The sequence below is a fragment of the Eublepharis macularius genome, chromosome 16 (assembly GCF_028583425.1).
Source record: "Eublepharis macularius isolate TG4126 chromosome 16, MPM_Emac_v1.0, whole genome shotgun sequence".
Classification (NCBI taxonomy): Eukaryota; Metazoa; Chordata; class Lepidosauria; order Squamata; family Eublepharidae; genus Eublepharis; species Eublepharis macularius.
In genome coordinates this window covers 14,458,687-14,475,270 of record NC_072805.1, presented here as the reverse complement: position 1 = coordinate 14,475,270, position 16,584 = coordinate 14,458,687, and the positions used below count along the sequence as shown (strand labels likewise).

The 16,584-nt window shown below is 44.4% G+C and overlaps 1 protein-coding gene across 1 annotated transcript in view; it reads left to right on the top strand.

Moving 5' to 3' along the window:
• Positions 1 to 16,584, top strand: part of PEPD (peptidase D) — a 223,321-nt gene that overhangs the window by 44,902 nt on the left and 161,835 nt on the right. The window contains exon 4 of the mRNA XM_055000754.1: positions 14,131 to 14,194. Within this exon, the coding sequence (XP_054856729.1) occupies positions 14,131 to 14,194 (64 nt within the window). The remainder of the gene's footprint in view (positions 1 to 14,130; positions 14,195 to 16,584) is intronic.

The window sequence follows — 16,584 nt, the reverse complement described above, 5'->3', positions numbered from 1 at the left end:
TTGAGTCTCAGTGAAAAAGGCAGGAGAAGAGATGGAGTAAATAAAATAAAAATAAAAAACAATCCTGTAAGGGAGGTTGTTATCAGACTTGCTCTGCTCCAGGTCCAGGACGACAAGAGGTGATTTCTGAGTCCAGGTATGCTCTAAGACTCCTACTCACGTTTGCCAGCTTTTCAGTGTCCCCAATTTTTAGTTTGAAAAGCTTTTTAGCCTTTGCAGCTAAATTCTTGGTCCAGGGGAAGTCCTTTACTAATGGGAAAGAGTTCCTTCTTTAGCTTTTCTTGGTGGCTGCTTTCCTGATGTTCTTTATTGCAGTGCAATAAATGCTTAATCGGTTTTGTTTGATTTTATTCCCCTCTTTTTAAGCAAAGGTGTACCTGTTACCCAAATACAGTCTCCTAATTAGTTGGGGGAATTTGCTTAAAGTGAGAGGAAGTAACTGGGATTTTCCACCTATGTTTATGGAGATTATTCCCTTCGAGAACTCTCAAATAAGCCAGGCAGATGTTCAACCGGAGATGTTTTTTTAATTAAAAGAGAAATAAAAGGGCAAATGTACAGAAAACCACACACTGTACATGTACAAGGCTAACTAAGAAAATCAGGGAGGAGAGAGGGAGAAAGCAGTTTAGGGAGGACAATAATTACCAGTCTGTTCATGGAGGAAGCAGCAAAACAACCAGCGTTTCACAAGGAGAGGAAGAGAAGAAGCCCAAATGGATTTGGGGGTGTGTAGATGGATCCAGAACACGCACACTGTTAATGATGGCCAGGGAGCCCAATTATAGGGCCAAATGCTCTCTGAGGCAAGCTGACGTCTTTGCCCCAAAACAATAATTTAAAGAGTTGTCTATAAGTTGGGGCAATAAATTGGGAGAGGTTTAATGGGTCCTATCTGAGTGGACTATAGGTGAAAATGATGCTTGATGACCCTTTGAGTACCGGTTGGAAAAGCTACCAGGTTTGCTGGATAGCTTTGATTAGGGAAAGTGGGTGTGGGAAAATGAGATCAGGCATTGATGAGATAAGCCAGGAGTTTCTTGGGAGGCCTCATTGTCCTAAGTTATGCGTCTCTCTCTCTCTCTCTGGGTGTAGAGGGCCTCACACTTTTTCCAGGCTCCCGCTCAGCTGCCATCTAGTCTGGGCCAGGCAGTGCTTTGAACATATGATGTATGGGAAAGGGTGTTTATGGTATTCCATCCATAAACTGCCCTCATAGCAGTGAGGAGGGGTCTGACTGCTAACATACTATCTGTGCCTGTCTGAAGGTTCGAAGCTTATTTTCTATAGCACCACGTTCCAACTTGTCAGACATCAACTCTCTTCTCCCACCCCCCATCCTAAGCACTCCATTTTTGTGCACAGTCTGACCGTGACCCAGATGTGGAACTCACAGATACCTTTTTTACACTATGGCTTTCATGCACCTCTGCTAGACACCTGGTAATGTGCATAAAGCGCCTACTACACATTTATGGAGGTGAAGGTGCTTCATCGCCGTGCCAGTGTGAGAAATGATCCGTGACGCAGCCCAGTTTAATTGGGCTGGTTTAATATTGTGCAACTTCTCTCTCTCTCTCTCTCTCTCTCTCTCTCTCTCTCTCTCTCTCTCTCTCTCTCTCTCTCACACCTGGAAAATTTTTAAGAGAAAGCTTTTTTGCTGTACATGGACGAGTTGGGTTTTGTGTGTGTGTGTGTTTTAATATTTGGCTCCATTGGCAACATCTGTTAGTGCCTACTAAAATCCCCCGTGTTGTTCTTCCTAGCCAGTCTTGACACCCTCTTGTTTAGTTAACACTTTGCCATCTGTGCATCTGATGTTACTCTAACGAGGAGTGGGCATGTTGGCGAGCATCTTGACAGCATTTAAAATGCTCCTCTCGCCTCGCTCACATTTTTCATGCCTCATTGATGGCTACCTGCTCTGCTCTCTGGGTTACCCATCGCATTTTTTTTTTTTACCTTTCCAAATGAAGCTTTTTACGCTCTCTCCAAAGTTAAGGTAGCGAGAGCTATTTCTAGATTCTGTGCATCTTCGCCGCAGTGTACAAGGAGAGTATTGAAATAAGCAAATCGCTCCCTGTCCCCTTTCCCTAGTCAACGCTATCAGTTCCTTTTGTTTTTATTGTAGTCCAGCTTATGGCATAGGACACACCCCAAGGTGGCTTGCAGTTTATAAAGGTATTAGCATATAATAAAAATGCAAATGAGCAATCGGGCCAGTTTATGGCTGTCGTCAGTGGTAAAAAAGCAAACCCTTGATAGTCACTAACTCCCCATAGAAGCACATTCTAATTAATCAAAGGCTTCTATGAATTTGATCATCCATCTGAAAACTGGCAACAAACAGACTTGTGGGGGCGAACTTGAGGGAGTGAGTTCCAAATGACAGCGCCCCCCTTGAGAGATCACCACATCTGGATGTGGCTGTAGTTGATCTCTGAAAGGCTTTGTTGTTTTCATAAATGTAATGAAGAGGATGGGTTGGATCCTGTGTACCCCTTCTGGTAAGACAAAGGTCTCCCCTCACACTCTGGAGTTGTAGTATCCAACCTAATGCTTCTTTGGAAAGGAGTTGCAGTATAACCTCTGGCACGTTGGTGTGCACGTAGAGGCAATAGTACGATGTACGAAATTCTGAACTGGAAATTAATCTGGAAAGTGAAGATCTTTGTTTTGTTTAGCATTCTCTCAGGGGGAAATGGCAAGTCTGGGGGTGGGGGTATCGCCGGGGATAATGGGAACACTCCGACATTTGAAGGAAACTCTGTGGTTTAATCCAGTTGGCAGTTTAGCCGTAGAGTTTGCCCCAAATGCTAGTGCTTCCTGCATCCTCAAGCAATGCACTGATATTACATCTGGGTGCCTGGGGAGTGACGTCAGCACATCAGGATGCTGACTACATTCCCCGCCCCCCCCGCCCCCAGCCAGCAGAGATTCTCTGTAATCTGGAAAGTCCTTCCCCCCTTGACTCCCCACCAGTTGCCAGGGAGAACTGGCAACCCTCTTGCTACAGGAAATGATATATTCTAGGTAGAGATGCGAAGACCTGGAAAAATTTGAGTGGAAGTGGGAGGAGAAAAGTATGTTTTCAGTACTTCCAAAGGAAATATTAGAAATCTGGGGACACCGTGGGGGAAAACCCTCCTATGAATTCATTTCTCTCTTGGAGTTCGTGAAATGTTTTTTAAGATGAATTTTCACTCAAAGTTTGCGTACTATAAGATCTACAACATAATTTTAAGGAGATGTTAATTGTTTAAATGTAACTTAACTTTGTACATGATGATTAATATGCTGTCATGTGCGTAAAACACAGTTGAAGAGATCCGTGTTTTCGCAGGTACAAAACTTCACTCCATATTCAAATGTGCTGCTACTCCTCTTGTGTCAGTTCCGGACCAAATAACTTGCTTCCTCATGGTCAGGGCTCATTTCGTAGAAAAAGAGCTGGAGGAACTCATTAGCATAACCTATTAGCATAACCGATTTGCATATGCCACACCCCCTGACATCACCTATCATGGCTGTTTTGGACCCAATCCTGGCCATTCAGGGCCAAAATCAGGCCCAAAATGGCAAAAAGGGGCTGAAAATGGCCGAAATGGGGCCCAAAATGGTCAGGATCGGGCCACTGCTGAGTGAGAGAGTGATCCACCATCCGTCAGAGGCCCGATCCGGGCTGTTTCAGCCCCAATCCAGGCTGAAACGGGCCCAAAATGGCCGAGACCTCTGGCATGTGACCTCTTTGGGGAACTGCTGGAACTGCGTTCCGGCGCATTCCCCCTCGAAATGAGCCCTGCTTATAGTTAATGCAAAATTTTTATTCGAAATTTTATTCGAAATTTTTATTTTTTCCAGATGACAAAAAGTAAGATATATGTGCTAAGGTACCATAAGATGAGTGAGTTTGTATCGTGCTCTCTCTCAAGTATCGAGTATGCACCTTTGTGTGCACCCAGTGCCTCATTTGGTCCATGTGGAATACTGCAAGTGCAACCATTTCCTGTCCTGCTCTTCTGATTCCCCCTCTCTGTACATCCTGGACATGAAAATAGCATTTTTTTAGCCAAAGACCCTGATATGTACGCAAGTTGTTGACAGGTGTGTCAGTCTAAAAGTAAAAAGCTAAGAGCACACTCCATGCGATACTTTTATTTGGGCCAACCATTAAATACCTTAACAATGTGCAAGCTTTTGATTTCCCCAGAACTCTTCATCAGCAAGAATGTTACAAAAAATTTTAAAAAAACAAAAACAAATGCAGCTTGAGATCCACTGTATGCTGGCATGACAAGGTCTTAAAATAGTGACCTGAAAAAATATCTGCCTCCCCCCCTCTTTTTAAATTTTGTAACATCTGGCCTGGTGAACAGTTCTGGTGAACTCAAAAGCTTGCAAGTTGTTATGCATCTTTGGGTCGGTGCTCATAAAATGTATTACACGGACTGTGTTCCTAGTATGTACAGACTGTACTTTTAATTTTGAACGCTGAAGTTGTGCATTATCAGGTGGATAGTAAGTATTAGTGCCTGTGGGTTGCAACTTTACAGCTCCATTACACGTTCAGAATGAACAGGTTCCAATATATGCGGAATAGACTTATGCCGTGACCTCCACACACTTTGCACTGCATAGTCTTCAATAAGGCAAAAAATCTTAGTTGGGAAAGAGCCCTTTAAAATGTCTGATCTCATACACTTTACTTATATTGCCTTATTTTTATGTAGACTTTCTGATACATTTTCTTCTTCTTCAGCAGAGTTAGATTTTTCTTGGTAATGCATGCTGCTTGTGGAACTTTTTGCAAATTACTTCGGAGACTTGAATTTGCTAGGCCAGCATACGAAAAGCGAAGCCTTGCCTGTAATTGTCTTGTCGGTACGGAATAAGTACCTTTCAACCCTGCTGTCTGGCTTTCTTATGCCACCTTTGAATTGTTGCTGGCTTTAGATGCTCTCCCCAATCATTGTGTTAAAGATGTGCCAGGTGCGTGAGAATGCTGTTTCTAGCCAAAGGCAGCCTTTAGCAGATCAAGATTATGGGAGACCGCTGCAATTTGGCCTTATTACATATTCATTAAGAACTTGCAGGTGGCCGGACGGTCTGGAAGGTCTGTTTGCAGCCTGCCGTGACAAGGTGTTAATTCAGTCTCTTCATTTTCCAAGGAACCCATTAGCTGATGTTCCAGCTTGACTTAATGTACAATTTCCATGCTGTTTTTCTTATCGTGCAATACAAGGCAGAGTTGCTGTCCCCTTCAGACCATTGAAATAAATGGGCTTAGAGTGGAGTAACTTTGTTCTGTTACTCTGTTTCTCCTTCTTGCAGTCTTTTTGGAATGGCCTTGTTTTGTGAGGGCGAACGTGACAGGCCTTTTCTTCCTGCTGAGGGAGCCCACACAGCCTCCTATAATTTTGGGAAACTAGGTTTGTTTTGAAATGTAAACCTTTCCTTCAGTTGCTAGATGTTTGTGTGGTAGCGAATGTAAAGGGTTTGAGTTCTTCACTGTGAGGCAGATTTTGTGGTAAGAACGCAGAGATCACTGAAGTGGGAGGTTTATAATAGTAGCAAAGATTATTTGTTAATGTATAGGTTGATGTATTGTCGAAGGCTTTCACGGCCGGAGAACGATGGTTGTTGTGGGTTTTCCGGGCTGTATTGCCGTGGTCTTGGCATTGTAGTTCCTGACGTTTCGCCAGCAGCTGTGGCTGGCATCTTCAGAGGTGTAGCACCAAAAGACAGAGATCTCTCAGTGTGGAAAAGAAGTTGGCCGGTAATTTATATCTACTCAGGAAGGTGGGTTTGGGCTGAGTCATCCTGTAAGAATTTCCCAGGGTGTGGAATGCTAATGGTGGGAGGCTTCACTGTATCCTGAGGAGGTTCTTTTGCATATGGATTGGGGCTTGATGTGCTAATCTTCTCTGCAGGGCTATCAAGGCCCAATCCATATGCAAAAGAACCTCCTCAGGATACAGTGAAGCCTCCCACCATTAGCATTCCACACCCTGGGAAACTCTTACAGGATGACTCAGCCCAAACCCACCTTCCTGAGTAGATATAAATTACCTGCCAACTTCTTTTCCACACTGAGAGAGAGATCTCTATCTTTTGGTGCTACACCTCTGAAGATGCCAGCCACAGCTGCTGGCGAAACGTCAGGAACTACAATGCCAAGACCACGGCAATACAGCCCGGAAAACCCACAACAACCATCGTTCTCCGGCCATGAAAGCCTTCGACAATACAATGTATAGGTTGTTTTTAAAAGAACAGACCAGCAGCCAAATCACCCCACATTCAAAGGAGAAACCCGGCTGAGGCACTTGAACTGAAGCTAGTTATGGGTCCAAGCTGTGATTTTAGTTCTCTTTAATGTTTTCAAGTATATACTAACCGGTTACCAGGTTGTATCCTTTCACGCATGCCCAGGGTTCCACCCGTACCAGCATGCCCTTTCCCAAGATTCAGACTAAAGGCTCGTCTCCAAAGACAGTCCCCACAACTCTCTGGACTCCCAGAGGCAGAAACTGTCTGCTCTCTTGCTGAGGCAGACCTGAAATAATTGCTGCTGTGTTTCCCTCCAACGTTTCACACACTTCCTTAGGGCTGCCAGGTCCCTTGGTAGGGGCAGGGGATCCCCTGCTTCCAGCCTTTGCCCCCTACCACCACTCATCTGGCCAGCAAGGGGAAAATGCCCGAGGAATGGGCCTGGGAGGCAAAAAAACTTCTGGGGCCATTGTATGACCTGTATATTGCTGTATTCCAAAAGGTTTTCACTGCCACCAAAGGCTTTTGCCTTAGATCTCTTCTGTTTACCTGGTATTATAAGAAGGCTTGTTATAGGTAGGGTTGCCAGGCCCCCTCAATCTCCCAGCGGGGGATTGGGGCCTGGCTTGACACGCGCGCTCCCACAAGCATGATGACATCACTTCTGGGAAGTGATGTAATCACGCAGCCCTGGGAGCGCGCCCACCCTTGCAGGGGCTTGGGTTGGAGGCTGCTGCGGAGCACAGGAACGCTCCTGCCCTCCAGAGCAGCCCAAAATGTGTCCACGGATTGGGCCCGTTTTGAGGCGCTGCAGAGTGCAGGAGCACTCCTGTGCTCTGCAGCTCCTGAAACCGGCCCGTTTTGGTGCAGATCAGGCCCGTTTTTAGCCGCTGTGGAGTACGGGAGCGCACCTGTGTACCGCAGCGGCCCAAATTGGGCCCGATCCATACAAAAACGGGCCTGATCCGTGCCAGTTTTGAGTCAGTACAGGGGGTGGCTATGAGGTAAAAACGGGATAATTTCTTGCTTAAGTAGAAGTAAAATTTATTTGTGACAGAGAATTGATAAGTATATCGTTTTCAGAATAGGTTCATAACCATGGTGGTTTCAAAAATGGTTACATCTTCTTAAAGTTATATTCTGAGCCCCAGTCACAAAGACTGATTTTCCACACAGATCTTCAGTAGCAGAATAAACACCCCTCTCATCCACACGGGCATAGATTCATTCAGACTTTTCCACTCAGCTTGCCTGACCTAGATAGAACAGCCTCTTTCTCTAAGATACACACAGACTGACCCAGGCTTCCCCACAGTTGGCCTGACTTGGACAGAATGAACACGTTCCCTCTGCACTTAAGACTAAAAACTGCAGTTCGCTCAGCACCCCCGAGTACAGCTACCATCTAATCACAACAGACTCCATTCACTCATCCAGCCTCCGCTTTCCTTCTTTCTTCAGAGGCCTGCATTTAAACCCATATTAGCAAATGTTAAACCCCCTTACATTAGTGGAAAAGAGCAAGACTCCAGTAGCACTTGTAAGACCAACAAAATTAGTGGTAGGGTATGAGCTTTCATGAGCCACAGCTCACTTCTTCAGATAATAAGCCTGACGATGAGCTTGAAGAAGGTGAGCCTGAAGGAGTATCTGAAGAAGTGAACTGCGGCTCATGGAAGCTCATACCCTACCACTAATTTTGTTAGTCTTACAAGTGCTACTGGACTCTTGCTCTTTTGCATTGCTACAGACAGACTAACACGGCTAACCATCTTGATCTATCCCCTTACATTAATATACACAAACTTATTTACATGCAAAACATTACAATGTCATTTAAAGAATAACCTGTCTTTCAGAATACTATTGTTGAGTTGGCTCCAACGCAGCGTTTCTGGAGGGCAAGGATTTCTGCTCGCGAAGCTCAACTGTTTTGGTTCCCCCAATAGTGGCAGCCCCCAGTGCCCCCTGAAATCCTTTTCCTTTCTCATCGGGAGCAGGATTTCAGCGGCCATTTCAGGCTTCTGTTGGGGGGCGCAGAAAAAAAGACCCATTCTCTATGAGAATATTCTTGTGTTTATGAATATTTGGGATCCCAGGTCTTTGGTGGGGGTGGGGGGGTCCTCTGCCCCACCTTATGTTCTCACAGCCTTGCACACCTGACCAGCGGTTGGGGTAGGAGGAGGAGGCAGCCAGGAAGCCACTGGTGCACATCTATATGCTATATAGGAGTTAGAATGATCTAAAGTTGTGGGTTCTTGTTGTAGTTATTTGGTGTTTTTCAGGAACAAATCACAACAAGAGGAATGTTTTACAGCTTTGTCATTCTATAGCAGAAAACATTTCATAAGAAATGCTTTCAGTATTTCCCTCCATTTTTCTGTTGCTGTTCTCCCCCCTCCCCGCCATGCCTTCCCGTCTCTAGTAATATAGTGTGGAACTAAATATGGCTCTTTAGGAAAGAAAATGAAATCTTTAAGTTAAGGTGTATTGGAGGGGTAGGTGGGATGCTGTAATCATCAGTATGTGACAGGAATAGCAAGCAAAGAAGTTTATGAGACTAAAGACTTCTTTGAAATACTTTGCAAAAAGGGAAGTGAAACGATAGAGGTGAACAGTTGCCTCTAACTGAAGTTGCAGCCAGATTTATGCCTGTGTGCTAAAACAATCACACAGGGAGCTCGTGTGTATATTTATTACTTATGGTGAAACTCGGGTGTGCAATTTCCCAGTAAAGAACTCGCAACAATGAGCGTTGGAACTGCAGAAATGTAATGGATTATTCATCAACATGTTAATGGTCAGTAATGCTCAGCTGTCTATTTTCGGTCATGTAAATGGGCTTTCCTATATTGGCTGCTTATTGATCTCTTCCTCTGAATTTTGGCATATTTTGGCTCTTTCATTGTGAAAGGTTGTTGACCCCTGCCCAACACGTCACCTGCAGGCTCATTCTTTTACACAGGGCCCATGCTTTGTGCTGTAACCCTGGAGGAAGAGCATTGAAAAGGTATTGCATGTAGTTCTGAGTGCAGATTTCAATCCCCCCGTCCCCAAGTATCTCTTATTATTGTGCAAGATACACTAGAAAGTAAAGGCTGCTAAAAATTCAAAGCCTGAGAGGCGGCATAAAAAGTAGCATTGCTGTTTTCGAGGGGAATGTATCACTGATACCAAAGCTTGGCAACCGCAAAGCAGAATTAAAAGTACAATGGCGAGAACTACAGAGCAAGGTAGAAGACAAGCGTGCGCTCAGATTTTTTTAGCACAGGGTGCCAGTTTATAGTCCTCCTTGAGCTAAGACTCACCACTATTACTTTTCTGTTATTCTCACCATCTCATTATTGTTTGTTTGTTCTTTACTTCACTTCTACACAATATTTTTCCCCAGTGGGGATCCTAAGCAACTTACATCATTCTCTTCCATTTTAATCTTCACAACAAACCTGTGAGGTAGGCAAGGCTGAGTGTCTATGACCGCTTCTCTGTAGCGGTTCTACCATGAGATAGAGAAGCGGTCACAGAATGCATTCCTAAAGTGAGGGATTGTGTGGGGCTGGTGTATGGAGGCTTGTCGGTCTCAAAGAAACAAAGTCTGAAGCCAGGTCTGTTTTGGTCTTCCTTTCATTAACAGTTTTTTTGGGTTTTTTTGGTAATTGGGTTTGCATGAAGCAGCCCTTTTAATGGGGAAATGGCCTACTCCGGTTGACAAGCTGACATTTAAGTGACATTTTTGTAATTAGAATTTAAATGAATCAACTGCTTTTCAACATTTTATACTTGGCCTTTAAAAAAAGAAAGAAAGAAAACGGTTTATAATGTCAGAAATGGAATCTGTGAATTTAATAAAACTTGGATTATGGGGTTTGCAATGGAAATGCCCCAAACTGATTTTCTCACTGTACCCTTTTTAAGTTTTTGATCGTCATAAATCACCTTTGGCCCCTTTCCAGCCTCAGTGTCGTTTTTTCTTGCTAAGCTGGTCCTTCTTTCATGTGAGAGAACGTTTGCCCTAAGGAAGCAAACTGGAATATCTCAGGCTTGCTTTGCTATGATACAGAAGAAACTGCTTTCCACACACAGTGCATAATTCACACGCTGCATAATTAGGTTGCGTGATTTGCTTCCATAGTACGTGGTATGAGGAGGGCCAGTAGCTTAGCTGGCTTTTTCAAAGGGCCCTTGAAACAAGCTTTCATGCGTTGGAGTTCACGTCATCAGATGCATGAAGTATTAATCCGAGGCGATGTTAACCTGTGTAAATGTGAGAGGCAGCGTGGTGCAGTGGTTAGAGTGTTGGACTGGTATCTGGGACGCCCGAGTCTGAATCCATACTTTGCCATGGAAGCTTTCTGGGTGACCTTGGGCCAGTCACACGCTCTCAGAATAACCTACCTCACAGGGTTGTTGTGAGGATAAAATGGAAGAAAGGAGACTATAAGTTGCTTTGGGTCCTCATTGTGGAGAAAAGGCATGAAGAATACATGAAGAAAATAAATGAAGTAAATAAATGAAGTAAATAAATAAACATTCTGTGTGTGCCCCACCATGGTTAAAAGTGCGGACCGTACGCACCCTTGTAATAAAACATGCTCTTGCACTTTTTACCTCTGGGAATGAGGGACTTGTACTGGCATTGGCCTCAAGTTGCTAGACCTCAAGGAGAAGCTCTCCTCTTTCCAGGCCTTATCCCTCTTGGTTCTCTTGTGCAGTTGAGTTTACTCTCTGCTGCCACCAGCTGGCCTTTAAGAAAATAGCAACAACCTGGCAGCTGGCAGTCGGATCCTGTTTTAACAGTGAAATCCTAAACAGAGTTACTCCAGTCTAAGCCCATTGGAATCAGTGTAATAGTAATCTGTAATAATATCAGAATCCACACCCACCCCCTCCATTAGCCCACTTGGAAGTAGAGGGAGACGGTTAAAACCTTGCGTGTTAAAGATATTCTTTACAACACAAGAGCTCCCTGCTTCCAAGCGAGAGCCCCCATGCCAAATGACATCAATTTCAGAAAGGGAAATGTTTATATTAAAGAACATGGCACACAATGGAAACAAACGGTTGAACAGCACATGCTAATGCATTGGAGCACCAGGAAAAACAAATACATTTAAACACATCCTTCTGTCCTTTCACTTTTCTCTGTGATGTTTAAAGAGAGAGGCAAATTTGTCTTACTGGTTTTACATTTGTTGCTCAGTTTAAAATAATCCCAGTTACCTCCTTCATCTGGTCTTAATCCTCTCTCATTGGGTCTTGTACCAGTGGTTCTCTGCGATCTCTGATGGTTCCCTCTCCAAGCAGGGCTATCCTTGCGCTGCTTAGAGCATGTGGCTCAGCGGAAGAGCCTCTGCTTGGCATACAGGAAGTCCCAAGTTCAATCCCCGGCATCTCCAGTTAAAAGAACCAGGCAGTAGGTGTTGCAAAAGACTTCCAGCTGAGACCCTGGAGAGGCGCTGCCAGTCTGAGTAGACAAGACTGACCTTGATGGACCAAGGGGGCTGATTCAGTAAGAGTCGGCTTCATGTATGTTCAATACTTTGACTTTCTGCATGGGTTGGCCTCAACTTTCTTATAACCAGAGAGCTCCCCGCTCCAACAGCATAAAAAAGGCATGGGCCCTGAGAGAGCTGAGCGTGTGTATGGAGACGGGGAGCCAGCATCATGCAACGCCCGTCACTTGTGGTCTCATACCTGGTTAGTGATATCATGGTGTCCTGCAGCGCTCTAGAAATTATGAGTCTTGCACGCCACTATGACATCACTTCTGGATGCATGATTGGAAGTGACATTGTGGCATTTGCATGAGAACCGCAACACACATGCACCCATTTTGCTTCTGCTGCTCTTATCTGCTTCCGTTTGTTCTAATTCCGTTTGTTCTAATTTGTCATTGCCTTAAAAATCCTGCAAGGGACTTTTTTTTTAATGAGCTGACCAGCGCTGGCATGGCCTCCTCTTCCTGGGACCTTTCTTCCACTTAGGTGAAGATTGCGATGTAATTTGATGACAGTATTTAATAATAATAATTTAAAAAATTCTCTGTTGACAGTCTGTATTCACCAGGCGCTCATGATCAACAGGGATCCTTAGATAAGATGGTTGGGTTGTCAATGGCGACCATAAATCTAATTTTGGTGACCAGTTGGGAAAGCCTCTGGTACTTTACCCCCATTGGAGTAATGTGTTTGCAATAAAGCCCCTAATTTTGTGTGTGTGTGCGTGCACGCGCACCTTTCGACATGTCTCGTATGGGGACATATTGCTAAAAATGCTCTTGCTATTTGCTCCTTGGAAAAACTCCTTTTGCAAGCAGCCCTTAGGAAGTCATCGATGCGAACGTGTTTAGAACTCAGTGCCCTCTTCAGTGTAGTATAATATTTTGCTAGGATCTGGGAGACCCAGGCTCGAACCCCCCACTCTGCAGTGGAAGCTTGCTCGGTGTCCTTGGGCTAGTCACATCCTCCCAGCCTAGCCGTGTAGAAGGGCTACCGAATATCTCGGGAAATAGCACAGATATTAGATGGCCTTTGAGGTGCTACTGGACCTGAATTTTCCTCTTCTACTACAGACCAACACGGCTACCCCTCTGAAACTGTCAATTTCTAGCATTTGTGGAATGAAGAAGTGTGTGTGTGTGTGTGTGTGTGTGTGTGTGTGTGTGAGAGAGAGAGAGAGAGAGAGAGAGAGAGAGATTAAATAATGAAAGGCTCCTGCATTCTCAAAATAATAACCCACGGAGAAGACACCTTCCATGTCTCTGTATGAATCACTGCTCTGCTTCATTCCAGTCATTCTCCATTGAGGACCGGTAACTCTGCCTTATTAGGCACAGTTGCATCAGGAATGATCCAGCCATGGGGCATAATCAATCATTTGAAAAAGGCTCCTCCCTCTTGTGGCTCTACATGAGTTACTGTTCTAGGTTGGCCTCCTTCCAATCGGAAGGCATGCCCAGAACAGAGACATGAAGAAAAGTGGGAAATTCTTTCTTACGCTAGAAATGGTTTACTTTTAGTGCATATTACACCACCAGTTTTAATTTGGGGAAGAGGGGGTGTGTGTCGCAGCTTTCGGGACTTCGGAAGACCAAAGAAGAGAGCTTGTGTGCAGTTTTATAAAAAAAAAATGGCAGGCAGCTCTTTTTTTGCTTAGTTTTGAACTTCTGCAGCAAGATGTAAATGGTGGTTTTGATGTGGTGATTTGCAGTACCGCAGAACGTGCAAGCACCGGCCGTAAGTTTGCTTTTACCGTTTTACAGCTGTAGAGCCTGGTTTTATTTAAGTTTGAATTTTATAGCTGAGATTTAAAGCTGCCAAATGAGAAGGGGCAGGGAGAGATGAAGTCAGGTTCTGAATAAAGGAAGACTTCAGCAGTGTGCGATAGCGGAGGGCCCCAATTGCGAGGCCTTGAAATGGCAGAAGGGGGATGTAACAGAAATATTTGGGGGTTCATGAAATAGCCGTACGGTGAGAAACTGACTCCGTTGCAGCGTGTAACATTAAATTTTGGCAGGTGGGATGCAGGTCTCTGCATTTCGACCACCTTCCCGAATAGGAATTATTCCCCCCTCACCCCAGGTCGCGTTTATAAAGAGGAACTGCAGTTTTGCTGACTGATGGAATTCAACATAGTATGTTGAAATGGATGGTGGTATTTTATTGCACCGTTGCATTTTCATATGAGTAGCATTAATCTCGTAGGCAGATCTTTTCTCTCCAGTTTGCTTTTTGCATTTTCCTTGTAGAAGGAGAGAGTGAGAAAAAGAATGAGTTGGTGAAAAAAATGAAATATGTTGGAATGGCTGGCTTACTCGTAAAAATGGCCGGCACCCAATGTGTCTTTCTGTGTTTTCCTAAGGATCCATCCCCCTGAATTCTTCAAGAAGAAGTACGCAGTCGCCGAGGTGCGTTACACGGATGAGGTGAGTGCACTGCCAGGGCCAGTATTGGGTAAGCAGTTTACAGTTTCATTATGCAAACGCTCCCAAACCGAGGGGGGAAATACCTTGTCCAAGTGTGCTCCCCCACATCGGTGTTTGTGTTTGATAGTTTATACAGAATATTAGGATCTGCCCAGTTCTTGAGAGCCAGCGAAGTATTATAGTTAGTGTTGGACCAAGATTTGGGAGACCCAGCTTTGAATTCCGACTCTGCCATAGAAGCTTACTAGGTGACCTTGGGCCAGTCACGCACTCTCGGCCTAGCCTACTTCACAGGGTTGATGTGAGGATAAAATGGAGGAGAGAATAACAGAGTCCCCTCTGGGTCCCTTTTGGGAAGAAAAGTGGGGGTTGCCAGGTCCAGGTTGGGAAATTCTTGAAGATTTCGGGGGGGGGGGTGAAGCGTGGAGAGGGCAGGGTTTGGAGAAGGGTCTCAGAATGGTATAATACCATAGAATTGTGGGAATTTAGCAAGTGTTTTCATTTCAGTCATGAAAGAGTTAAACTGTTTGTGTTACCTACTTAATTAGTAAACATACTTTGAATGTAACCATTAGAGCTTCGAATAAGATTCCCTCCTTAGAAAGGGGAGTCACTAAGCATAATGAAGTAGGATTAGGATTTTCTATTGGGCAGTTAGTTTATTGGGGGCAATTAATTGATGCTATATACTGAAGTTTTATTGCTCTTTGTTTACTTTCTTCTTCTTCACTTCTACTTCACTTCATCTCTACTCTAAGTCACTTATCTAGCAAGATGTAGTCAGCTTAGCAATTTATTATTTTCTCCAAATGTAACCCTAATTTTTATCCTTTAGTAAAGTATTCTTACAGAGCTACACTGGAGTGTGTGTGTGAATCTATTCTCATTACTTCCAATGCACAATCTTTGCACAATCTCTGCTATATTTTCCTACAAGAATCCACCCTCAAAAACAGCCATTTTTTCCAGGGGGGTTGATCTCTGTTGCTAGCTACCATTTAGAGGCTGGCAACGCTAGGTATAAATGTTATCCAAATTGCAAGCCCCGTGAAGGCCCCACAATGAGCAAATGCGTCCCTTTTTTCTGACATGGAACAAGCATGTGTATGGTGGGGTGTTTAAAAGATATTTGGGATCTTAAACCAGTGTATACAGAGATCCAGATTTAACACTGCGCTTGGAAGAACAAGGAGGAATAAGCATTCTTAAATAAAAAAATTTAAATTGAATTAACACAGAAAGACCCAATTAAATATCTGTCACAACCAGGAGAAGGGAGAGATTTTAAAACACAAACCCCCAAGCCTTTCCCTGGTAGCTGCCTGCTTATAGGGGAAGCATAAAGGGGAAAACCAAAGACATACAAGCCGGATTTCGGCGGTAAAGCAGGGAGGGATTCCTTGGTAGCAACAAAGCCGCATTGGAGCTTGGAAACGGACCAGGCAGGGGAAGAAAACACAGCAAAGCAGAGGCCACCTGTGAAATTGGGGTAACTGGAGGAGTTCCAAACCGGCTGCAAAAATTGGGGCTGAGGGATAACTTTTTACGTCTTTCTGCAGAAATCAGAAGGAACTCTGTCGTCTGATTGATACAGATTAAATCTCCCCAGAGATGGGAAGGTTTGAAAAAGGAGTTTTGTTACTATAGCGAAAGGGGAGATTTTCTGGTCAAAAATGTTCCCTTGAGGAGATCTGGAGAATTACGGCTGGGTGAAGCCATAGGGAGGGGCAGAAGTCTTCCTCTTCGATAGTTAAGGAATGGGGGGGGACTGGCTGGAATCATTCTATTGCTTATTGATTTGAAAATCTGAGTCATTCCCTAAATTACTTAGGGAAGAGGCTCCATAGTCCTTGGGGAGATGGCCCTCTAGTTTAATCTCTCTTAGGATGGGCTTTGCATGATTGATGGGTCAGCTGACCTGCATTCCGTTATGCTCTTGGCGTGACTCACTGCTATTCGATACTGGCTTGATGTAGACTCCATCTTTTATTTTGAGGCCCATATTGAGAAAAGATATGGATCAATAGGGGGCCCCCATGAGGTGAGGATCCCAAAGACTTCAAAGTTAGTAAATCTATCTCTTTATATAAAGACAAGTGTCCTGACTGACTCATCAACACCCAGCCCAAACCTAGAAGCATGAAATTTGGGGAGGTCATTTCTCTTGTGATATAGGGGCTCACTAAGAAGAGATATTAAGAAATCCGCCCCCTAGGGGGGTAAAAAGGGGTCAAATGTGTTTTCCCAAAGGGATACAGCTTCCCTGTGTGGTTGGCAGGCTGCTGCCTGCTTGTGCCCCTGCCCACTGCCAGCTCGGCCACTCTTCTCTGACTGGGCCAACCTTTCAAGGTCATTTGCATATGTGGGCTGATTGGGCCTCACACCATTCC